The sequence below is a fragment of the Danio rerio genome, chromosome 11 (genome assembly GCF_049306965.1).
Source record: "Danio rerio strain Tuebingen ecotype United States chromosome 11, GRCz12tu, whole genome shotgun sequence".
In the NCBI taxonomy this organism is placed as follows: Eukaryota; Metazoa; Chordata; class Actinopteri; order Cypriniformes; family Danionidae; genus Danio; species Danio rerio.
This window is the reverse complement of record NC_133186.1, coordinates 39,639,679-39,666,676: the sequence shown is the minus strand read 5'-3', so window position 1 is coordinate 39,666,676 and position 26,998 is coordinate 39,639,679. Positions and strand designations below refer to the sequence as shown.

At 36.0% G+C, this 26,998-nt stretch overlaps 1 protein-coding gene across 17 annotated transcripts in view; it reads left to right on the top strand.

Annotated features, from left to right (window-relative positions):
* The window catches only part of erc2 (ELKS/RAB6-interacting/CAST family member 2), a 125,661-nt gene extending 103,392 nt beyond the window's left edge, over nt 1-22,269 (top strand). For 14 of the 17 annotated variants that reach the window (XM_073917065.1, XM_073917061.1, XM_009306249.5 and 11 more), the window contains 7 exons: nt 3,940-4,060; nt 4,146-4,306; nt 10,654-10,801; nt 12,875-13,456; nt 15,603-15,666; nt 15,779-15,973; nt 19,496-22,269. In XM_073917065.1, coding sequence (XP_073773166.1) covers nt 3,940-4,060; nt 4,146-4,306; nt 10,654-10,801; nt 12,875-13,456; nt 15,603-15,629 — 1,039 coding nt within the window. In that variant the 3' untranslated portion in view covers nt 15,630-15,666; nt 15,779-15,973; nt 19,496-22,269. Of the gene's footprint in view, nt 1-1,726; nt 1,739-3,939; nt 4,061-4,145; nt 4,307-10,653; nt 10,802-12,874; nt 13,457-15,602; nt 15,667-15,778; nt 15,974-19,495 lie in introns of all 17 variants that reach the window. The other 3 variants (XM_073917062.1, XM_073917063.1, XM_009306244.5) reach the window with 1 other exon arrangement.
* The last annotated feature ends 4,729 nt before the right edge of the window (nt 22,270-26,998 follow it).

The window sequence follows — 26,998 nt, the reverse complement described above, 5'->3', positions numbered from 1 at the left end:
GGGTAGGAGTGCTAAAGAAAACAAACACAAAACAGGAATCCAAGAATTATCAAAATACAAAAACTATATGACCAGACAAACATACCAAACGTGAGGAGCACAAAATCCTAAGGCAACTAAAACAGAGAACAAGAGGGTTTATAAAGACAGGACTAAATTAACAAACATGAAACAGCTGTAACAACACAATCAGTGATATAAAGGATTATGGGAAATGAGGTGAAACTACAAAACAAACAAGTGCCCTCAAGTGTCCAAACTAGGGCACTGCAACAGGTGTGACAGTATATCGACGGACTTGAGATGCAGAGCGGTGTTGACCCCAATGAGGGGGTTCAAATCCGGTGAAGAACGGTTCTAGAAAGCGGATGAGACAAAAACAAAAGCTGAAAAATGAAAGAAACTATAGTAAATAACAAGATGAGAATGTGGCAAAATCTGAAATCAGAACAAAACTTTTTGATTTTCAGCATTCTTCAAAATATCTTCTTTCATGTTCCATTGAAATAAAAAGCTTATATCATTTGGAAAGACATGAAGAAATAAATAAATAATGCCAAAATTTAAACGTTTAAGTGAACTCTCCCTTTAAAAAGTGCTATTTTACTAAATCTTCACTGCAAAAAATGCCTTTCTTACTTAGATTTTTTGTCTTATTTCTAGTCGAGATTTCTTACAAATATTTAATCAAAACGCATTTCCTAGAGAAGTTTTCTTGTTTTAAGACATAATATCTCAAAAGTAAGTGAGTTTAAAAAAAACAAAAAACTAAAAAAACAAGCAAATAATGTATATGGGGTGACCAAAATGATTTAGTTTTATCTTTTGACATAAGTTTATTTAGGTTACCTAATCAATAGATTATTTAGCTATTTTTAAGGAAAAACTCACTTATTTTGACACTATTTCTTAAAACAATACAAAATGTTTTTCTTGTCTAGAATATGCGGCTTGATTAAAGAATTTTAAGATGTTTGTACAAGAAACAAGTGCTAAAAGCATTTTTTGCAGCGTTAATGTATTTTTTCTCCACATACAGCACTCATGCTTCAATGATCGATATGCTTCCCGCTTGGTGTTGCTTTCATACAAGGGCTCTGGCAAAGATCTGAACCCTGTTTTCTTCCCTTGAACACCCATTTCACATGCTGATCTGCATCTCCTCTCCTCTTTCTGCTTTTCTAACACAATCTCTCCTCTCACTCCTCTGAATGAACCACCAACCTGCGACAAAATATCCTCTGAAACGGCCTGCATGAGACGTCGGGGCAGCACCTCGGGCCTGTTGTGCTCAGTGAATGAGCTGGGTATTTTAGACAGGGTCTGGTGTTCCTCTAGTAGGTTTGCACACCCTTATGCCTGAGCACTCTTTCTCTCGCCCCGTTTGCAATTCCTCACCGCGGCTCGGCTGGTTGGGTTGCTGCATGTTGGCACTCTCACGGGTCCCTGCAGATCTGGAATCAGTGGCGAATGTACCCACTGACGGTGATGATTTGAGATTTGATGCCGTCATGCATCCTGCCTTGTTGACTTTTTAGGAGGTGTTTTTAAAACCACTCCTAGTTTGCGTCTGGACTCTTTCCAGCTGTTTTCTGTTGGGTTTTTGGGTGTATTCTAAAGTTTTATTTCTCCTTTCCTTTCCTGTTTGCTGTGTTGTGGCTTCTCTTCCTTCCCGTTCCTGCCCTTCTTCTTGCATCCTTCCTCCCTCCTCTTCCTCCACCGTCAGTCTCGCTCCCAGGTAAGTAGGGTGTTTCTCTGGTGTCCAGCGTCCCTTCTGAGCAATAACCAAGCGTGTTTTGGGTCATGTGATGTTACATGGTTATCATGTTTGCATTTGTGTGGTGTTGTGATGGTTCTCATTTCATGGTGATGTCGTGTTTTGTTATTTGCTTTCACTGATCACAGACATTCACTTAAAAGCAATGCTGTCTCATGGCAAATTTTGATTTGGTGGCTATTTCGTATGAATTTGTACGATCTCAATTGTACAATTTAGGAGGATTTGCTCATCCCCCAATGATGGTTGGGTTTAGGGGTGGGGATTGGTTTGGTGCCACACGTCCTTTTAATAATCCTACATTTCGTAAGACTGAACTTGTATGAATTTGTACAAATTAGCCACTGAATTGGCAAAACGTAAAACAGTTATGCTTCCTCCTGAGATCAAACACACTTTATAAAGTTATTATATAACAAAGGTCAGACTAACAGGCATTTGCAAACAAAGGAATTTTTTTTTTTTTTCTTGTGTAAATACAGTTGAAGTCAGAATCATTAGCCCCCCTTTTAATTTTTTTTCTTTTTAAAATCTTTTCAAAATTATGTTTAACAGGCAAAGGGAATTTTCACAGTATGTCTGATAATATTTTTTCTTCTGGAAAAAATCTTATTTGTTTTATTTCAGCTAGAATAAAAGCAAACAATAAAAACATTTTGATGGGCAATATTATTAGCCCCTTTAAGCAAAATGTTTTCTTCGATAGTCTAAAGAGCAAACCATCATTATACAATAACTTGCCTAATTACCCTCACCTGCCTAGATAACCTAATTAACCTAGTTAAACCTTTAAATGTCACTTTAAGCTGTAAAGAAGTGTCTTGAAAAATATCTAGTCAAATATTATTTACTGTCATCATGGCAAAAATAAAATAAATCAGTTATTAGTGATGAGTTATTAAAATTATTCTGTTCAGAAGTGTGTTGAAAAATTTTTTTCTCTCTGTTAAACAGAAATTGGGAGGAAAAAAATACAAGGGGGGGAATAATTCTGACTTCAACTGTATCTAAACATTCTTAACCCAGGATGCATTCATTTGAGAACCAAAATAAAGATTAAATTGTCAATTCATTCTTTCTTTTTATATTCTCAGTTAACAGAATTCTCAGTTTCTTTGGATTTATTATATTTGAATTTGAGTATATTTTTAATATTTGTTTTGTATATAAAGGTCTGATAATATTTCTTTCAAATTGAGAGCTTACATATGAAAAAAAATGTTCAGTTTTTTTTTTCTTGTGCATAAATCCACTTAATTCTGATGTTTTTTTTTCTCAGAAATTAACATTTAAAGGCACAGTCCACCCTAAAATAAAATTCTGTCCTTTTACTTTTATGACTTTCGTTATTCCATAGAAGTTGAACCAAACTCAGTTTGGTTCAGAAACGTTCAGTTTCCCCTGACTTTCACTATATTGACAAAAATACTAAATTTGGTATCACCCCAGGTAGCAAAGAATTCTGGTCCAGATTTGGCATAAAGCTGACACAGCAGGCATTCATCCGGCTTTGGCAAACAGCATGTGGGCCAAACTTGGCGCAGGTTTGACAGAGGTGGCACCGTCTTTAAGGTGACACACAACACATGGGCCAATGTTAAATGTAGTATTTGGACCAGATGTTAAAAGTTAACACGTGGGCCACATAAGTTTGTCTTGACCCACATTTAAAATACATTTAAATAATTTTTTGAGTGAAGAAATATTTTGATGCACAAAATAACTGAACCTAACCTACATTACATATATTTTATTAACCAAATTATTATTTTACAATTTATATTATCATTAACCATTACTAACAGTTACCATTATTATCTTTGCATTTAAAAACTGAGCGAATGACACTTAATGACGGTTGCTACAAGCATGCATAACATCCCAGTCACATGTCATGATTATAAAGGTTTCATGACAGTCTTATGAACACCCCTTCAAGTAAAGTGTTACTCAAAGTTTTGCTTAATTTTGCTTCTCAAGCAATTGTATCTTGATTTTAATATGTTCAGACTTTTGTGCTGTAAAACAAGAAAAAAAAATTCAGGAATGATGTGATTAATTTGTTAACATTTTTCTAATAATTATTTTGGATCATTATATTATAATTAATTGCTTCAGAATTCAATCCGATGTTTCTGGTAACATTATGTATGCTTTCCAAGGCAAACCAAGGATCAAATTAAAAAGGGCCCAGGAATCAAGCTTGGCCCTCAGATGGACAAAAAAGGCCCAGGGAACATCTTGCAAGACCAGCGCAAGGATAACCCAATGGACAACCCAAAGGTTTGTGCTTTATTTATTCATCCAAATGGATGATGCCTTTGTATTTCCACTCAGCTCAATGATTGTCTCTCCCTTTATATCACAGATGGAGGAGTTGATGAATGTTTTAGAGAAGACAAGGCAAGAACTGGATGCCACCAAACAGCGTCTGTCCTCCACCCAACAGTCTCTGTCTGAGAGAGACGGCCATCTGACCAACCTCCGACAGGAACGCAGAAAACAGCTTGAGGAGATCTTAGAGATGAAGTAAGACATGCTTTTAATCCTACAAAAAGGTTTGAAGGGGATCCTATAATAGGGGTGATTCTGTAACTAGAGTGCTGCATTTTGCATTTCAAAGATTTTAAAAAGAGTATTTTTTTCTAGGTTTTTTTATTGTAAACAAAAAATGTGTCATACAGTTTTCTTGTTAACTATATTATGTTTTAACTGTAATATAGTTGACAATTTCTAAACTTGTTATCCAAAAGTCTTACCTGCTAGCATAAATGCAAAGAGTGCATGCCACTAATGAAATAATGATTATAGTTTTAAATATAGCTACAATCAGCAATAAAGCTGAACCTCGCAAAAACGGAAATGCTTGTAGTTTCTGCCAACTCGACTCTACACCATAACTTTTCAATCCAGATGGACGGGGCAACCATTACTGCATCCAAAATGGTGAAAAGCCTTGGAGTAACGATTGATGACCAACTAAACTTCTCTGACCACATCTCTAGAACTGCTCGATCGTGCAGATTCACACTCTATAACATCAGAAAGATCCGACCCTTCTTATCTGAACATGCAGCTTTACTCCTTGTTCAAGCTCTTGTTCTCTCCAAACTGGATTACTGCAACTCTCTACTAGCTGGGCTTCCAGCTAACTCTATCAAGCCTCTTCAACTGCTCCAGAATGCAGCAGCACGAGTGGTCTTCAATGAACCTAAACGAGCACATGTCACTCCGCTGCTACTCCGTTTGCACTGGCTGCCAGTTGCTGCTCGCATCAAATTCAAAGCTCTGATGTTTGCCTACAAAGTGACTTCTGGCCTTGCTCCTTCTTATCTGCTCTCGCTTCTGCAGATCTATGTGCCCTCCAGAAACTTGCGTTCTGTGAATGAACGTCGCCTCGTGGTTCCATCCCAAAGGGGGAAGAAATCACTTTCGCGAACGCTCACGCTCAATCTGCCCAGTTGGTGGAATGAACTCCCTAACTGCATCAGAACAGCAGAGTCACTCGCTACTTTCAAGAAACGACTAAAAACTCAACTATTTAGTCTCCACTACACTTCCTAATCTGTAATTGCCTCTTTGAATATAACACTAACTGTACAAAAAAAAAAAAAAAATACTAATACTACTAATACTTCCCTTCTTAGACTTTACAGACCTGAAACTTGCTTATAGCACTTATTCATTGTTGCTCTTGGTTGTGTAAATTGCTTCCTTGTCCTCATTTGTAAGTCGCTTTGGATAAAAGCGTCTGCTAAATGACTAAATGTAAATGTAAATGTAAAGGGGCTAAGCAGTTCAGAGCCATAAAGAGCAAATCAGTACAGAGGCTAAATGAGCAAAGCAGTCCAAAAGCCAAAAGCAACACGGTTAGTGAGTAGCATCAGGCCGAGTGAAACCTTGAGTTTTTTAAACACATTTGAAGTATGTTTTACTTAAAATATCAAAAATCAAGAAAACAATCAACATATTAATGATTTATTGGTTTAAAACTTTTGATCAATAGGTGGCAGAGTTACAAATTTGATGTTAGATGACAATAATGCATCTAAAGTTTGGTGTCAATATATTTAAGCATTGCAAAGTCGCAGCCTCAGATTCACTTTGACATCATGCTAGCACATTTGTCGATGCCGTAAATGACAACCGTTTCACTGATCAATATGATTTCCATAACTTTCGGTCAGCATGGTCTGAAGATGGTTCGAGTCAAATTTGGTGGCAACTAATTTTTTGAACAAAATCAATAAGGCGGACAGGATGTTAGTCCAAATATGGCATATTTGGTATCAATGTTCTCAGCATGACCCAAGGAATAAGACGATCAATTTTACCACAATAAACCTATGCAATCAACATTTATTCATTATTGATGGTTTGTTAAGGGTTTATAAAGCATGACCACTAGGTGGTGCTGTTATCAAATTTATGCATTGTGGTTATTGTGAGGTGTCAATGACACACCTAAAGTTCAGCATCAATGTTCAAACATTGCAGAATTACAGCCTCAGACAAACTTTGACCTCGTGCCAGCATATTTATCGGTGGCATAAATGAAAACCATGTCACGTATAAACATGAATTCCATAACAATTTGCTAACATGGTCTGAAGAACATATGCGATAGATTTGGTGAAAATTGAAAAAAAAAAAAAAAACGGTCTAAAAAGAGTTAGAAAAAAAATAGGTTTTCAATCAAAAACAAAATGGCGGAGAGGGAGTTTAGTTCATTTTGACATATTTGGCATCAGTGGTCTCTGCATGATCCAGGGAATATAGTAGACACATGTCATGTCAATGAGGAAAGTTTAGAAAAAGTTATTAGCATTTTTAAAAAATTGCTTATAACTTTTGGCCACAAGAAGGTGCTGATCCAGAAGTTTTTTAGTACCTCAGGGCATGGTGTTGAAGATGCATACCATGTTTTGTAATGATACGTGAAATTGTTTGTAAAAAATAGCATTTTTTGACACCCAAAATGGCTGATCTGGGAAAATCTGACATCATTCAACTTGGCATGCTCTGTCAAATGTGAAGAGACCAGTTTTTCATTGCGCATTTATCAATGCGTTACGGAGATATCGCCTCAAGTACATTTTTGCAAGCTCTACATTAGATTTGTTCGCAAGTTAAACAAAAACAGTTCGTCTTGATCAACTTGAATTCCGTTACTTTTGGTTAGCATGATCTGTAGAAATAGGTTTTGCAAAAAATTCTAAATAGCGAAAAAATCTAATAATGAAAAATGACGTCATATGGTGCATTTGTATCGACTTGAGCCAATAAATCGAGGGAATTTAAAAAAAAATTTGCCTAAAGCCCAGGCCCTGGATTAGCTAATCGGGAGCACAGGGAGTTTTCCCAGTGGGCTGGTTCATTTTTTGGCCAGGGGCCGGTGTCCCTAGCTGCCTGCACTCTGAGCAGTCTCACTTTTTTGATTCCTTTATTTATTTGACCATAGCCTCAATATTTTTAATCATTATTTTACCGCTGATCCACTCTTTTTATTTATTTTCTCGCAGTCCTATGAGCAGAACAGCAGAATGCAGCCTGCAGGTTAATGATATCAAATAAAGAAATCTATATAGTCTGTTTCTTGTCAGACTTTTTTATTTTCACTCAGAGATACATAAACAAATTAAAGAAAATTAAACAAAATATAACCTCAAATTTCAACCATCACGGATGCAGTTAAGAAAACTGTGTGACTCTGCTGTCTTCTAAAGAACGCACTGCTGGCAAATTTGACATTTACGCAGTTCTTAAAGAGCCCGCACACAATTTTTTAACATGTTACAAATCCTCAATGGAAAATGAACAGAGTATCCATCTGAGCAACACATATGAATATTCTAAGTTCTCAAATGCAAACTATTCAAAACAAAAATATTCAAAGCTAAAAGGCATCATTTAACATTACTTATTAAATCTAAACAAAAAAAGCTTCAACAACATATATTCAGATATTGCTGAAAAGGACATTGTGATGTTTTAAAGAATAGTGTTGGAGATAGCCTTTAATGTTCTCATATTTATGACAAATATTTGAAGTTATAAAGCAGCTATTTCCTTGAAAAAGACCTGATAGTGTCAATAAAAAATTCTAAACATTTGATTTTAATCTCGTTTTAATTTCATGTACCTTAGTTCATATTTGTATTTATTTTATATTTTTTCATTTCAAAGTTATTCATGAGCACTAACTCTTACAGAAAACAGATTCTGATCCCAGATTCAGATTCAGATTCTGAAGCATTACATAGTGTTAACAGTTCAAATAAATCCTCTCTGTAAAGTACTGAACTGAAAATGACATTATTTTAATATAGTCAGTCGTGAACTGAAGTGAGCCGGTCTAAGGCTTGAAACTCTAAGGGTGAAAAGCAGTCCCACTATGGCCCTGCTCCATTCTATTCAATTCATAAGTTGTAAGGATAAATGTAAGTGAAACTTTGGACAAGTGGTGGCAATAGAGAGTTTTAGACTTCAATTTTGCTGCGGTTCATGTTGACACTGCCCTCTATCATTGTGGCAAATTATACAACTTTCCCGCATACAGTTATGTGGGCTGCCATTCAAATCTGATGGAAGAAATGGAAGAAGAAGAGTTATAACAGTTTACAAACGCTAACAAAAACATTAGGTGCCTCCGAACCCGCAGTGCTTAGCCACTAATATACAACCAACTGTGCAATCAGATAAATTCTGTGTTGCTTTAGATAATATGATAACAGTTTAGATGTTTTACAAAATCGCTCTTGCGTTAAGAACATTTCAGTTGAAAATTGTTTCTTATAGAAAGCAGACATTTCTTTCAGTGCTTCAGATCTTATCATTAAAGACATACATACATACTTACATACTGTACTTTACCTTTAAATTAAAAACATGGCCCAGTAACAGAGTTGACACAAGGTTTACTGACCTTGATCTATTAAAAAATAAAAGTTGTTTTTAAACAATTTGTTGTTGTAGACTGCCAATGTAGGGTTTATATATATATATATATATATATATATATATATATATATATATATATATATATATATATATATATATATATATATATATATATATATAATTTCTGTTTAACGGAGAGAATATTTTTTCTGTACATTTCTAAACAATAGTTTTAACAAGTCATTTCTAGTTTACTGAAATATTTCATCTTTGTCATGATGACAGTAAATAATATTTGACTAGATATTTTTCAAGACACTTCTATACAGCTTAAAGTGACATTTAAAGGCCTAACTAGGTTAATTAGGATAACTAGACAGGTTAGGGTAATTAGGCAAGTTTTTGTATAATGAAAGTTTGTTCTGTGAATTATCGAGAAAAAATACAGCTTAAAGGGGCTATTAATTTTGTCCCTAAAATGATGTTTAAAAAAAATTATAAACTGCTTTTATTCCGGCCAAAATAAAACAAATAAGACTTTCTCCAGAAGAAAAAATATTATCAGACATACTAAAATTTCCTTGCTCTGATAAACATAATTTGGGAAATATTTAAAAAAGAAGAAAAAATTTTGAAGGGGGCTAATTATCAGTATTAATAATAATATATATATATATATATATATATATATATATATATATATATATATATATATATATATATATATATATATATATATATATATATATATATATATTTTTTTTTTTTTTTTTTTTTTTTTACATTTTTTGGTAATATATATTACCAAAATAAAAAATAAAAGTAAACATTTTCATTACACAATAGTACATAATAGAAAATTCTGATTAATTTGGACAAAAATAAATATCATAATTTTTCCGTTATGTATTTTGAAGGAAACATTATATAAATTTTATGGCCTGTAACATCATGTGATCCATGACTATATAAACCACCAGGTGGTATTTATATATACCACCTGATATAAGTCTTGTTGTCTATCCAAGTTTTAGGAACAGCAAATAATAACTTGACTTCTAGTTGATCATTTGGTATCAGAAGTGGCTTATATGAAAGGCAACGGCCTCTAGATTACACTTATTTTACCAAAATAAAATATGATCATGCCTAAAATAAAAAGTCATGCTGCAGTGGAAAAAGAATGAATATTGTGTATGACTCCCATGAGCTTGGAGGACTGCATCCATACATCTCTGCAATGACTCAAATCACTTATTAATAAAGTCATCTGGAATGCCAAAGAAAGTGTTCTGGCAGGAATCCCAGAGTTCATCAAGATTCTTTGGATTCATCTTCAATGCCTCCTCCACCTTAGCCCAGACATGCTCAACAATGTTTATGTCTGGTGACTGGGCTGGCCAATCCTAGAGCACTTTGACCTTCTTTGCTTTTAGGAACTTTGATGTGGAGGCTGAGGTATTAGAAGGAGCGCTATCCAGCTGGAGAATTTGCCCTCTCCTGTGGTTTGTAATGTAACGGGCAGCACAAATGTCTTGATAACTCAGGTTTTTGATGTTGCCATCTACTCTGCAGATCTCTCACATGCCCCCATACTGAATGTAACCCCAAACCATGATTTTTCTTCACCAAACTGTTTTCTGTGAGAATCTTGGGTCCATGCGGGTTCCAGTAGGTCTTCTGCAGTATTTGGGATGATTGGGATGCCGTTTTACAGATGATTCATCAGAAAAAAAATCAACTTTTTGACACTTTTCCAAATGATCAACTAGAAATCAATTTATTATTTGTTGCTCTGACAACTGAGATTGACGACAAGACTTTTGTCAGATAGTGTATAGCATAACATTTTGAAAAAAAAAAGCTGAAAGAAGTAAGTTGCACCACATGTACCTGCAGTTAAAGAATCATCCATATGTCTTTTTGTTAGACAGGTGGAAATAAAAATGTGTCTATAAAACTTCTGTTCTGCTCAGACAACAGGCTCTGCTCGCTGCTATCAGTGAGAAGGATGCAAACATCGCTTTGCTGGAGCTTTCGTCCTCCAATAAGAAGAAAACGCAGGAGGAAGTGCTGGCGCTGAAGAGAGAGAAGGACAGACTGATGCATCAGCTCAAACAGCAGGTCAGTGCATTTGTTTACTCGAAAGCCCATTTAATTGCACACAGGTTTAAGGATACTGGATGTACGTTGAGCGTATTATTAAATATTCATAGGGATGATCACAGATGCTGGCGTTTTTGCTGATGCTGATTTGTTGATTCTGATATCAAGTGTTATGGCCAATGAATTTTAATTAGATGGTGTTATAGATCTATTCTACATTGTTTAAAAAGTTTAATGAATTGCTTGTGTGTTAAGTAAATGTTGGCCTCACAATAACATTGTACAGAATAAAATATTAATATTTTTATAAACTGGTTTTGAAATCTTTATATCTTTGGGTGGGGGTGTTAGTTTTTTTGATGAATCCATGTATGAACTAGGTTTATATATAACTTTAACTGTTAAGTGAAGTTTTATAAACTAATTTCGAGAGAAGCAAGTGATATGATTGAGCACTGCTGGCCACTCATCCGTAATCAGTAATAATCCAATCCGAGTGATCCCAGCTTACTCTAAATGGATCACTTTCTCTTTTTTGGAAGAATTCCCCCTTCCACCCCATTTCCTTCTTTTCCTCCCCTTTCTAAAGGGGGAACTATCGAGACCCACCTGATCTCGGATCCCCTGATATGCTTATTGACCGGGCGGGAGCCCTGGGCTCAAATATCTCAGAGCTCAGGGTTCTCTCCCGGGACAGCATGCCAAACCTGCTATAAATGCTAAGCATATCTAAGTGGGAACTTTTGAAAAGCTATTAGTTTCTAGTTATTTAAAGTTAATAGTTAGTAATAAAGTTATGGTAACTAAAAACCTTAACTTTTTTGATAACGATGCAATAATGTGCACCTTTTGTAAAGCTGCTTTAAAACAATACATATATATTATATATATATATATATATATATATATATATATATATATATATATATATACATATATATATATATATATATATATATATATATATATATATATATATATATATACTTTTTCAGTTGATTATTATATCTATACAAACATTTTGCTGATATCGTCAAAAGAATAAGTAGCATAATATTTTTGCCATTGATAATAATAAGAAGGGTGGCATGGTGGCTCAGTTGTTAGCACTGTCGCCTCACAGCAAGAAGGTCACTAGTTTAAGTATCGGCTGGGCCAGGCCCGGATTGGCTAATCGGGAGGACCGGGAGAATTCCCGGTGGGCCGGTCCGTTTTTTGGCCGCGAGGGCCGGTGTCCCTAGTTCCAGAATCGGTTGCTCTCAGCAGTCACACTTTTTAAAAATTATTTATTTATTTACTTGACCACAGCCTTCTTATTCATTATTTTACCGCAGCTCTGCTCTTTTTATCTATTTTCACGTAGCCTCGTGAGCAGGATGCAAGATAATGATGATATAACTAGATAAGTCACCATTCAACATGCAGCTCTTGTTGTACAGTGGTTAGTACGTTAGATTATGACGCGGCCATCCTGGGTTCGGTCCTCGTCTGAGTAACAATTTATTTATTTTTTTTTCATTTTTATTGTTAAGACATAATACTGTAAGGTTTGTTGAACATTTAAAGTTCTAAAAGTGCTGTTTTCTCAAAAATAGACGTGATAGTGTGATTAGAAACTGAATTGGAAATAACCTTATTTTAATATAGTCAGTGGTGAACTGAGGTGGGCCGGTCTGAGGCTTGAAACTCCAGGGCTGAAAAAGAGTCCCACTCCGGCCCTGGGCTGGGCCAGTTGACAATTCTGTATGGAGTTTGCATGTTCTCTCTGTGGTCGCATGGGTTTCCTCGAGGTGCTCCGGTTTTCCCCACAGACTAAAGACATGCGCTTAGGGCTGGGCAATTAATCAAAAAGTAATTGAAATCCACATTCATAACATGTGAACAGGAAGTGTTTTTGGAGAAAAAGTTTTGAAAAAGTTTTCATCATGTCCCTTCTGGATCTCCGTACATTTAAAAACATTACAAAAGAAAAGTTATTTTAAACTGTAAAAATGATTCAAAACATGTCTATTTTTATTGCAACTTTAATCAAACTAAAACATTCAACAACGTTTCACACTTTTTCTTTTTACCACATTTTCTCCATTTCAGACACAAAGCCGAATGAAACTGATCGCCGACAACTACGAGGACGACCATTACCACCCTCACGCTCCACCTCCCCACATGCAACCTCAACCACTTCACCCTCAACCCCAACCGCAGCCGCCATACCCACAGGGCCCGCACCCCCATCAGCCTCCATACCCACACGCACCCCATCCACAGCACCCACAGCCTCCTCCACACCACCCACAGCACCTGCAGCAGCCTCAACCACCCGGCCCACACCCTCCCCGACCCCAACAGCCTCACCCTCAGCACCAACAGCACCCTCAGCACCAACAACACCCTCAGCATCCTCAACACCCTCAACATCCTCAACACCCCCAACATCCTCATCCTGGGATCCCCCCACAGCAGCAGCAGCAGCATCCGCACCTCCAGCACCCTCACGGACCTCCACCTCAGCAGGGCCCTCACCCTCCCCAGCCTATGCCCCACCCGCAGCAACACCCGCATCACCCTCCACACCCCGGGCCTCAGGGGCCTCACCCTCGACACCCTCCACCACATCACCGGGGGCCCGGACGCGGACAGCCTCATCCCGGACACAGACCTTCCCCAGACCAGGTCAGTCATTAATGTGTTTTAATTATGTATATATATTTGTATTATGTAATGCATATTACACTTCCTAACATGAGGTGTCTGTCATGTTAAATATATCATATGTGTGAGGGTGACTGGTTGGAACGAGGATAGTAAACAGCTGGATGAGGTTGTTGACAAAGGTTGGGGAGGTTGTAGGAGGCAGTTGGACTCCCTGATTGTTGGGTATCGTTTGGGGTTATTTCGATACCAGTGCTAAATCGATACTCTTAAAATGGTAACGGTGCTAAAATGGTACCTGATCAGACACTTTTGAGCCTCAAAATTATGGTGGATGACTCTATAAAAATCTTTTATTTGACAAAAAAATATATACTTTTATTGAAGTTTAATATATACATTATTTATATTTCACATTTTTGGATTGAATTGCATTAAAATATCTATTTTGATCATTTGTTTGTTTGTATGAATTTAAGATTTGCATTATGCAATTAACATTACATCAGGTTACTACTAACCAGTGGAAAGACTGTCATCAAAATCAGGAAACACTTTTTCCTAGGGTTGGGGTTTGGGACTATGTTTACATGAACTTTAGTAATCAATCATTTGCCTTAATCTGAATAAGACAATAATACGATTAAGGTGTTTACATGAGTTGCTTTTTGAATGATTCTTTCATGATCCTGTTTTATATGTTGTAGTACATAAATTGATTAGCGTCATTGCGTCACTTTGTTATCCACGTTTCCTCAGGAGTTTCATTTCATTTTGGGGGTTTAATTTTTTTTTTAACTTTAACTGCAGTTCGGCAGTTTTACTTTTATTCAGGAACATATTGTTCATGCCCCCATGACAAACTGAGGTATTGAAAGAGAATATGAAGTAAGGACTGCTGGAAGAGTTTGACCCCTCAGAAATAATTTATGCCCCCTCACTTTACATAAAGGATTGTTCACTCAAAACTGAAAATTCTTTCTGGCATTAATTACTAACACTCCGGTCATTCCAACCTACAGAACTTTTTAGATATTTTATTATATGAAAAAGCAATTAAGTTATGAAATTTCTTTTTTTTCCTTTTTTTCGAGGTAGATATACAAACTCTCTGTTTTTTTTTTTTTTTTATAACATCAGATTGTACCACTTAACTTTTTCCTAACACTGATGAATGATTGGTTGGGTAAGCGTGATGACTCGGTAAAGCTGATTTCGCTTTATTAATTTACCGGTTATACAAATAGACTTACCGTGGGTTATCTTGCATGTGTGGGCATAGTTTGATGTCTTTACCTAAAACTAAATAAAACTTGAAATAAAACTGAGAGAAATAAGGAGAATAAAATATCATTTAAACTTGTTTGGCGCTAAAGCCATGATCCATCTGCATTTATGTAAACAGTATTATTACCGGTTTTAAAACTGTGCATGTTATTATTACTAAAAAAGTATATTACTTCCTTAAATTAGTAACTTAGGCAGTAATGCAAAGTAATAATAAATAAGTGAAGCTTATAAAAGGAAGAAGAGCGACCAAAATCAGAACCAGGTCTAGTGCCCCCCTATGGGATTAAAATGCCCCCTCAGTTATGACATTCATACTGGTTACAAAGGTACCGGTGCCATAATGGTGCCGGGTTTCGGTACCCAACTCTACTGATAGTATCTCATTTGTTTTTATCACTCATTTCTCATGCGATACTTCAAAATGTGCATTAACACAGGCTGATGGAAACCCAGCAAATAAATTGCCGCAATGTGTTTTCTTCTTGGTTCCCGTTTACTCATTGAAAAAAAAAGGGCTAGAAACATGTTTCACTAAGAAATTGTAGCAAAAGTTTGCACTAATAGTCTTTAATCCAAAGTTTACTAATGCTTAGATAATTGTGAGTTAATGTGTAACATTTATTAATAATAACTACAAAATCAGCTGTAAATAAAGAGCCTAAATAAGTCAATACTAATTAAATGTTAATAAAAGTACTAATTAAAGTAAAAGTTTGACTTTTCATCAGGCAATTGACCTGTACATACTCATCACTTAATTGTAATAAAAGTCTGAAGTTATGAACTAAACAACCTGCTCTTTCACCTTTAACTAATCTAATTGTTCCCATTTCATGCTGACTGTTGAACATCTGGATTTATGTTGGGCTCAATGAAGGATGATGAAGAAGGAATTTGGGCTTAACCATTACCAAACCAAAGCAATGATGTTGTTCTATGGGGTGAGATCTCAATAACTGATCTGTCAGTGTTCTAGTTTAAAATGATTGCATTGTTTGAAAATGACCTCTTGATGATTGTGTCTATTACTATGGTCCTTCTTTATGTTCTCAGACAGTTCAGTCACTTATGGAGGAGCACAGCCATGCCATACTGATGATATTCTACATCGTTCACTCTGCCAGTCTTTACTTACAATCAGACTCACTGTTTTTTGGATGGGGCCCCATTTATTTCCATGCATTGAGGATAAAGGCGGAGCATTAGTGTGAGTGGGAGGGACAAAGCTGGAGATGAACACCTGAGCAGGTAAAAGCAATTAATACTATTTTCACTCATTTCACTCAGAGAAATGGTTGGTAACACATACACTCGCCGGCCACTTTATTAGGTACACATGTCCAACTACTCTTTAATGCAAATTTCTAATTCTTAGTCTTTCTATTTCTTAATCCACTGGGATTTTCACGCACAACCATCTCTAGGGTTTGCAGAGAATGGTCTGGAAAAGAGAAAATATCCAGTTAGCGGCAGTTCTGTGGATGCAAATAATAGTTGATGCCAGAGGTCAGAAGAGAATGGCCAGACTGGTTCGAGCAGAACGAAAGGCAACAATAACTCAAATAACCACTCGTTACAACTGAGGTATGCAGAAGAGCATCTCTGAATGCACAACACGTCCAACCTTGAGGCGGATGAGTTACAGCAGCAGAAGACTGGAAATAGAAGATTGGAAAAATGTTGCCTGGTCTGATGAGTCTCGATTTCTGCTGCAGCATTCGGATGGTAGGGTCAGAATTTGGCATCAACAACATGAAAGCATGCATCCATCCTGCCTTATCAATAAATCAATCTGGTTTTGGTGGTGTAATGGTGTGGGGGATATTTTCTTGGCACACGTCCAACCTTGAAGCGGATGGGCTACAGCAGCAGAAGACCACACCGATGCCACTCTTGTCGAGAGGGGTCTGGATGCAGACCTGGTGCAGTGCAATCTGATCTGCATCCAATGCTTATTAATGCGCTCACCCAACTCCACCCCTAACGCTATCCGTCACAGTGACGTCACTCACTCCATTAAGTGCATTGCGTCTGACATTGCATCACTGAGTGATCCAATCTCAGCTTGCATCATAAAGGCTGCATCCGATTACTATTGCTCCTTTCAGCTGAGAACAGGAAACTGAGGCTACAATTCCCCATTTAAGCATCATGGATGTGCTGCCGACAAATCTGCAGCAACTGCGTGATGCTATCATGTCAATATGGACCAAAACCTCTGAGGAATATTTTCAGCAGCTTGTTGAATCTATGCCACAAAGGATTAAGGCAGTTCTGAAGGCAAAAGGGGATCTAACCGGGTACTAGTAAGGTGTACCTAATAAAGTGGCCGATGAGTGTAAAGTTTTGAAGTAGAATATTGGAGCATGCCTTTCCTATAAAATGTGCTCCAATAATCTTTCATTTTCAATGATACTGACAATGATTAGTTTTTCATACTTATTCATACTTAAACTTTACTGTAAATCATACATTAGTTTCATTTTTGTCTGTTTTTAGTTGATTAAAATGTGTTTATAATGTAATTAGGGCTTTACATTTATCAAAAAATCTTAAAAAATGTATCATAGTTTCCACTTAAAATTGAAGCTTTTGTTACATTAATAAAAGTAAGAAATGTCTTTTACTGTAAATGGATCTTTTGACAATAAATACTGAAAATTAAGCTTTAAGAAAATTCTATTATTATAATTTTATATATGTATTATTATAATATTATAACTTACAACAAGGGTGTAGAATCAGCATAGACAGAAGGGACATGTTCCCACCAATATCCAAAATTATGAAAATGTCCCCACTAATAATGGATTTGCCTCCAAAATAAAATGAAATGATGTCGAAATTTTCCAGTCAGATTTATTGTGCAAGACTCAGGTGAGACATGGACATAAGCAGCTACATTTCAAAGAAAAGTGTCATTCGCTTAAAGTCAACTTCAATACAAGTCCACAATAATAGTTACCATGGATGTGCAATTGTTTCGATTTTGGCCTCCTCGACGATTATGAAAAAGCAACAATCGAGATAAAATGCTTATTGTGTCATATGCCTCCTCTTTCCAGAAGTCTGCATTAATTCCTTGTCAAAGTAAAATCATGCAAATAACTTTCGCACCATTAGACATGCTTTAGTTATTGTTGTTTTTATTACCAATTGTATTTGATTTATTTATCTATTTAAGTTTTTTTTAATGTGAAATAGAACATGTGCTGTTCTGTTTGCACTCCTAGAGAAGGAAAAGAACATAGACATGTGAAGTCATCTTTTAGCATAGAATGCATAAACAGCAATATTATACTTGCAAAAATTGGTTCAGATGCGGTGGTAAGTGATTGTGCACAAACTAGCCTTCAGTAAACAGAAGTCTTTAAACTACCTTTTTGTCAGACATTCCTTTAACTTTACGTTATACAGTGCATCCGGAAAGTATTGATAGCACTTCACTTTTTCCACATTTTTTTATGTTACAGTCTTATTCCAAAATGGATTATTGAAATTATTAAAAATTCTACACACAATACCCCATAATGACAATGTGAAAAAAAAAGATTCTTTGAAATTGTTTAAAATTTATTAAAAATAAAAAACCTGAAAAATCACATGTACATCAGTATTTGCAGCCTTTGCCATGAAGCTCTGAATTGAGCTCAGGTACATTCTGTTTCCACTGATCATTCTTGAGATGTTTTAGCAGCTTAACTGGAGTTCACCTGTGCTAAATCCAGATGATTGGCCATGATTTGAAAAGGCATACACCTGTCTATTTAAGGTCCCAGGGTTGACAGTGCATGTCAAAGCACAAAAGCACTCCCCACCTGGAATTTGGCAAAAGGCATTTGAAGGACTCTAAGACCATAAGAAACCAAATTTTCTGGTCTGATGAGACTAAAATTGAACTTTGGAGTGAACGCCAGCCGTTACGTTTGGAGAAAACCAGGCATCGCTCATCACCAGGCTAATACCATCCCTACAGTGAAGCATGGGGGTGGCAGGATTATGCTGTGGGGATGTTTTTCAGCAGCAGGAACTGAAAGACGAAAGGGAAAGATGAATGCAGCAATGTACAGAGACATCCTAAATGAAAACCTGCTTCAGAGTGCTCTTGACCTCAGACTGGGGCCACGGTTCATCTTTCAGCAAGACAATGACCCAAAGCACACTGCCAAAATATCAATGGAGTGGCTTCACAACAACTCGGTGAATGTCCTTGAGTGGACCAGCTAGAGCCCAGACATAAATCCTATTAAACATCTCTGGAGAGATCTGAAAATGGCTGTAAACCTTTGCTTCCCATCCAGCCTGATAGAGCTTAAAAGTTATACTGCAAAGAAGAATGGGCAAAAATTCCCAAAGACAGGTGTGCCAAGCATGAGGCATCATATTCAAAAAGACTTGAGGCTGTAATTGCTGTCAAAGGTGCATCAACAAAGTACTGAGCAAAGGCTGTGAATACTGCTGTACGTGTGATTTTTCTGGTTTTTTATGTTTAATAAATTTGCAACAATTTCAAAAACTCTGTTTTTCACATTGTCATTATGGTGTATTGTGTGCAGAATTTAAGGAAATAAATGAATTTAATCCATTTTGGAATAAGGCTGTAACATAAAAAACTGTAGAAAAAAGTGAAGCGTTATCAATACTTTCCGGAAATCAACACCCTTGACCCACAATATTACAGTTTTACTGTATTTTTAACCAAGTGAATGCAGCTTCGCTAAGCTTCATGCTGACACTCTCTTAAAAATAATTATTTCCTTTTTTTAACAGATGATTAAAAAAAAATAATGGAGAGGAAGTCTGGACAGAAACAAAGTCACTTTCAAGTGCAGATCTTTTTCTAAGACATTTGCCTTGACGACTCTCCGTGCTCAGTCAACACTGGAGAAACTGCAGCTGCTCCTTGTTGCCTGGTTTCCAGTGCATGAGTCCGCCTCTTCTCTACACTGCCCCGCCCACTCTCATTTAGCTCCACCTCTTCAATGAGTCAGTCTGCGCTCATTCAAGCCTTGATTCTGTCAGCCTTGTTCATTTTCTTATTTTATATGTGGAAATCCAATGTAAAATACTCATTTTTTTACAAACACATCTGCAATCGTAAAGGGCAAATACTGCCTGCCTTCGATACTTTTTGTTGTATTACATGTGCTTACTTACATGCTTTGAGAATGCACTACAATATGCATGTCATTCTGTGCCACATTTAGCCTCCATTGTTGGTACTTTAGTGTATATCGGACCTTCTAGAGTTGTCATGTCTTACCTCAGTTGATCCTCCGAGGTAGTTTACTCTATGCATAGTTCAATTTTGTCTTATAACGCACATTATATCAACACACACCATGCTAACTCAAATTGCCCTTTTCTTTTTGCTTGTGCTCCACTCAAATCCATCAGGCCTGGTTTGCATACAAGCTCTTATGCACCTCCAGCCCTCACAACAGGGAACGTTTCTAATGGTGCTTCAACTGGTGCTCAGGCCCAAAAGAGATGGAGACAGCCATGGCGACAAGCATTTCGGACATTAGCTGATCCGTAACACTCCATGCATCCATGACACCATCATAGGGCAGATCATTGCAATGTGTTCCTGGGCTACCGCTGCAGGTTGTAGCAGGGATGAGTTTATCAAGACGTCTGTTGACGAAAGGCCAGTCCACTCCACTCCGAGTGTCCCACAAAGAGATTGTCCTTCCTCCTTTAACGAACCGTCCCACCAGGTAATGGCGGAGTCACCTCCGATTTCTCGTAACGTCTCAATATGGTGGCGAGTGCCTATTTATAAATAGATAGTAGATATATATAGATAGAGAAATACTAGCTTAATAAAGTGCGTCTACTGTGGTCAGACTATTGTGTCAGAAATCGAAGGAAATTTATTTTCCGGCGTGTTTGAGTCGTGTGTGTTGTCATTGTCTGTTTGGCCTTTGCAGTGCTCCCGTTACAAGATCTTGGCACTGGGGTCTATGCAAAAAAATCAAAACAAAAAAAAAATGGAACAAACCAAGAGGTCTTTTGCAGGATGTATTAAATGTGTGAAATCTAGTTTCTTGATCTTCAGCTCGAGGAAGTGTTGTATACTATATGTTGCACCTCACAAAATGAAAAAAAAAAGTATTTAAATGACAATGAGATTAGCAATGCAGTGGACTGAAACTTGCACTTGAGGGTAACGGCCTGTGCACATCGGGATAATTATTGCTCATGCTTATCGCAACATTTAACACTGGAACTACCAGAAATCATCTATAAGGTCATTCTGACCATTCTCATATAATACGCAATGGTGGAAAGAGTACTGAAAAGTCATACTCAAGTAAAAGTTCCATTACTTGCCTAAAAATCTAGTGCAAGTAATATAAAAGCATCTAATGTAAATATTACTGAAAGTATGAATAAAAGTAGCCCTTTCAAAAGTACTCAAGAGTAGTAATTAGTGAGTATTACAATGTAAAAAGCTTAGGTATTTACATATAATTTGAGGATGTGTGTAAACGTAACATTCTGTAATGCATTTAGTTATTGCCCAGCAGGCACACAACGTTGTGAGCCGTTATTATTTAGGTTATATTTAGGTTGGGATGTCAGGTGAGCAAAATTCGATGTCTAGCCAGCGTCTAGGGATTTAGGTTGTGTTAGAAAGTGTCCAAAATCCAACATCGAGCCAACATCTCAAACCAAAGTCATATTGACATCAAATACTGACATTTATTTGTTAGGTATTGCAACCAAAATCCTACGTCTTAGTGGTAACATCCACACAACGTCAAGCTGTAACATCATTAGACATTGATTCTCGGTTGATTTTAGGTTGGACATTGACGTTGGGTTCTGACGTCAACCTGGTTTTCATTTCCAAATTAAATGTAACGTCCCCGCGATGTTGGGGTACAACGTCAATCTGACGTCATGTTGACTTGTGCCTGCTGGGTGCTTAAGGCCATTTTGGTCTTTATACAGTAAACATTTGTGATCTTTTCATCAGTGACATGCACCTAAACAAACTCTTGGACAATGCTTGTAAAGATTTTGGACATTTTCTTGGACCCTTTTATTGCTTCCAAACAGTTTGCACTTATAAATCACTCATGTCTTAAGGTAGTTCATTATGATGCAATTTTCCTTCTATGTACAATTTGAGTGGTCAGGAATCACAAGACTACTCAGCCAATCCCCATAGACAAGAAAAATAAAGTAGCGACTGCAGGTTAAAGGAAAGTAGTGGAGTAAAAGTACCGATAGTGCACTAAAAATGTACTCAAGGGAAAGTAAAAGTACACATTTTTAAAACTACTTAGTAAATTACAATTCCTGAGAAAAACTCAATTAAGTAATTTGTTACTTTACACCATTGAGAATATGTCATATTGTTACATCATATTTTATAAAGTCATTAGCTTAAAAAAATTATCTTTTTGGTAATATAGCTTCAGAGACACGCATGTTCAAAGTCATGGGGAAAAGTAGCAGACTCTAAAATGTGGTAATTTTGTTCACTATGGTAATTAAAGATAGAAATACTCATAGATGTTTTGTGTTTTTAATTTTATTAGAAAAACAATGTTAGAAATAAATATACACATATTTAGGAAAAGTTCACATAGCTCGACCTCTTCAATGAGTCAGTCTTTGCTCATTCAAGCATTGATTCTGTCAGCTCTCTTTATTTCTACTTTTTTGTAGGTGGAAATCTAATGTAAAATAATATTCTTTACAAACACATCTGCAATCTTAAAGGGCAAATATTGCCTGCCTTTGACTCTTTTTGTTTTATTAAACGTGCTTACTTACATGCTTTGAGAATGCACTTATTTTATATGGGACTAAAAATGTGGTTTTGAAAGGCAATTCTGAAGTAAAGTTATGCCTTTCTATCAGTTTGCAGGAAGTTGCTAGGCATCAGAGACACACATATTCAAAGCAATCCATGCTGTCATTTTGTCCGCTATGGAAATTAAAGGTAGAAATACTCATAGATCTTTTGTGTTTTGTAATTTTATAAGAAAACCAATGCTAGAAATAAATATACACATATTCAGGAAAAGTTGTAGATGTTTTTTCATTTAACAGTTGATAAATGACTAAATTTAACACCTCATGACTAAATAAAAAACACCATTGTGAGAGTGAAAACCAGTGTGCAAAATATCAGGCGTAAAAGATAAATAAAAAATCATTTATTTATCTTTAATGTGTTATTTTAAAAACTCTTGTTCACGTGCCTTAAGCTGCTGGAGTTACAGTAAAACATGGCTTAATGGTGCTCAAGCACAAAACGGTTTAGCCAAGCAAAAAGCAATTGCAGATTAGGATTCAATAGTGAGTTTAAGTTCACTTTCTTTTATGGCTTGTAACCTTTATCCTGCAAACTTTTGAACAGGTGTTTGTGTGGTTTAGTGGAGGAGGTTCAACAGAAGTGGAAAAGTGATGAATACATGTTAGAAAAAAATGATAGGTAAAAGCTTGAAAGTGTGCTACAATCAAAGATCTAAAGCATTATGCTGCACATCGACACCTTGTGTACCATTTATGTTTTTCATTAATAGTGAAAATCACTTGGGTATGAATGCTGAAAAATGTTGTCGATAAGCAAAAGTTAAAATCGACCCGGTGTGCACAAGCCTTAAAGATGCGTTCACATTTTCTGCATGAACGCACTGTAAAAGAGTAGTTCACCCCCCAAAAAAATGAATTCTTCCATGATTTTATCACACTCAAGTCATTCCAAAGTTGTAAGACTAATTTTGTTTTGTGGAACAGTAAATCACTTAATGGACAAAAATATATGTAATGGAAATCAAGCTATTTGGTTACCAGTATTTCTTTTTATTTATTGTAATTTAAGGAACATAAGCTGTTTTGCTTTCCACTGGCTTCCACTGTATGGTCAAATAATATAATATAAATCAATGGGAACAAAAACTGTCTGGTTACCAGCATTCTTCAAAACATCTTTGTGTTCCACAGAAGAATGTAAGATTGTCATACAGGGGTGCGTCTCCCAAACGACAACGTAACTCGTAGCTGAACTATCATAGTACGATGCATCGTTTGGGAAAAGAACGATGGAGTGATGAGTGTTTCCCAAAATCCGGATTTCCTCTGTTGCGAATCGTTTGTACCATGTTAGTTATAATGTAAAACGCCCATAACGATGCTCTAAACGGAGTGGAGTAACAACTTCTTTAGAGAAGAACTCTATAATCTCTTTGTGCAAATTATATTGTTTTACACACACACATTAAAATAAAACCCAATATCAGTTTTGGTAAAAGCATGCTCTCACTTTTCATATTAATTGAAATATATGGCTCATATAAGACCAATGATTCCTTTACAAATATTATTGAGAACATTAAATATTCTATTCTAAAACATAGAATCACTTACAAAAGCAAACACCTATTCTAATATCATATAAATCATATAAATAATGAGGCGATTTATTAAGAAATGGAATTTAATATTTATTATTATTAGGAAATGAAAAAAATCCTATTTTAATAATAATATTAATAATACTAATGATGATTATTATTATTATTATTAAGTAGGATTTTGTTGATTTATTTAGTTTATTGTTAAAGTCTGATTTTACAAATTGACACATGTAAACCTCTGCAGAAATGCTCTAACCAACAGACCCATGTCATATACAGTACAGATAACTAATCTACCAAAAATTAAAAGCATTAACATATGCTGTGTTGTTGTTGTTTGTTTGTTTGTTTGTTTGTTTGTTTGTTTGTTTGTTTGTTTGTTTGTTTGTTTTTACAAGCTTTGGAGACGAAACGTAAATTTCGCTTTTAAATAATAGGTCACCTATAGTTTTCGTCATGAGCCACAGCTGTGTTCAAAATGACATCAATGTTTTCAAAGTGCACTGCGAAGGGAGCACAATTGTAAACATGAAGATCGCTAAAACTGATCTGCACTGAAAAAAAAGATGTCTGCAAAATTGTCGCAAACAATTAATTTGTGTTGAATTTAAACAAACAAATAAAATTTAATCAAATTCTACTTAATTTGTTTGTTTAAATTCAGCCCAAATAAATTGTTTACAGGTACTTAACGTAAAAAAAATTGAGTAAATCCATGGAATCATTTCTGAATTTTTTTTTTCAGTATGTAAAAATACTTTGAAAGCAAATTACACCTAATAGAGAAGACTTTAATTATTTTCTATTTTTTAAATGTTAGAAAGTTCTAAATAAATAGGGCATGTGGGGGGGGGGGGTAATGGGGAATAGAACACAGCCAGGATCTAGGCTTCTAAATACAGCTCCTGAGGTGGTTGCAAGCATACAATTTTGCGACATAGTTTGTGAATGTTCATTGAAACGTTGGATTAGGGAAACGCCAATCAACAAAGTATGTTTATAACGACGGAACTTGCGACCTTAGTTGGCTAATGATGGTTTTCGGAAACGCACCCCTGATTTGGAATGAAACATTTTCCCAAAATAAAAATGTTTTTGCACTATAAAAACCAATTAGTTGACTCCAAAAAGTGAGTAAACCCGATGCATCTAAAGCAATTAGTTGCATAGTTATAAAAATGAAATCAATTTAACAGTTCCAACAGGTCTACTCAGTAAAGTAACATTGATTTTTACAGCGTGTGGTGGACTATTGCTTCAACATCAACACAGTTCAAGTGCAAGCTTACACTGAGATGATAACACTTGTTTTTCCATTGTCTTATACTCTATTTCACTGCTGTTGTCCATAGTTGTGAAGTTCACAGTTTCTCAGATTGGCAAAGCTCAAAATATAGCCAAGATCAGACTGTTAAAATGACCTGTTTGTGCTTCCATGTTGCATTTTTATTCTTGTTATTCTGGCACCTTCATGTCAATTTCAGAACCTCTATTTCTTCTGTTCCGAAGTGTTCTGGAAGATAACTCTTTGGCTGTGTTTACATTCTTTTCACTGCGTTCAAGTGTCAGAATTATTGGTACTTTTGGGGTTCAGAAATTATTTGTTATGGCAACACTCAAAAGTTGTAATGCATTGTGTGACTTTGGATTATGATGGCATCCATCTTTTAATGCTTAGTTCAGACCAAAATAAAAATTCTGTCATCATTTACTCACGCTGATCCAGAACCATTTGTTCATCAGAGTACAAATATTTTGAATTCGATTGAATGTCTTTACTTTCCCAGTGATGGGTTGCAGCTGGAAGAGCATCCATATGCTGGATAAGTTGGCGGTTCATTCTGCTGTGGCAACCCCTGATTAATAAAGGGAGTAAGTTAAAAAGAAAATAAATAAATGTGTTTACTTCTTACTACTAATCTAGAAAAAAATTCATCTTGAGAGCAAACGTAATTGGATCTCGCGTAAGCTCCAACCATGCGACACAATAATGGACCTCATTGCTTCTCACGAATCAAGCAAGCAAGCTTGAGTGTCAGTTTTCAGTTTTTGAGCCGACTACTTTCAAATCTGATATATTAATAATATAACAAGTTCCAATTTGTTGTTCTGAGCACTACATTTCATATGGGTTTGAAATGAGATCTTCTTCTTCTTCTTTGGCCTTAGTCCCGTATGGTTGCAGGGTCGGCTCTTTTTGGAACAAGTCCTCCATTTAGACTTGTCCATATGATAACATATGATATGATATGATATGATATGATATGATATGATATGATATGATATGATATGATTCCAGCCGGACTGTCGTATGGGCCTGTCACCCTCATACACTACGGACAATTTAGCCTAATGGGTTTGAAATGAGATGATGATGAGAAAATGTCATTACAGCCAAAGTTACACAGTTTCATTTTCTTCCTTCCTCACAATTTGAGCATTGCCCTTAAAATGAATAACTGCTGAGCCAAAAAGAAGAGCATAATTCTGACACTGCATTTATTTTCATTTTGGGAAGTAACTTTTTGGTCGTTGTGAATATGTCCAGTCGATTGTAATGTTAACACTCGATTGAAAGAGCGTTATCAGTCATTTTCGGCTGATAGATTTGGCCAGTAGGGGGCTTCTACGCCTACTAATAGACTCAGAAGGCTTTTATCATCCTTTCACATGGTTTATCAGCTATAGACCATATACAGCTGTTATTTGTAAATGAGAATTATTTATATTATTTATTAAATTTCTAATTAATTGTATTTTATCAACATCTACCCCTACCCCAACCGCCACAGTAATGTAAAAACAGATCTGAATCTGGAGTCTTCTCGATTAGTTTAGCTGATTAACCATGTGGATGGATGATAACAGCCTTCTGAGCCTACCAGTAGGTGCA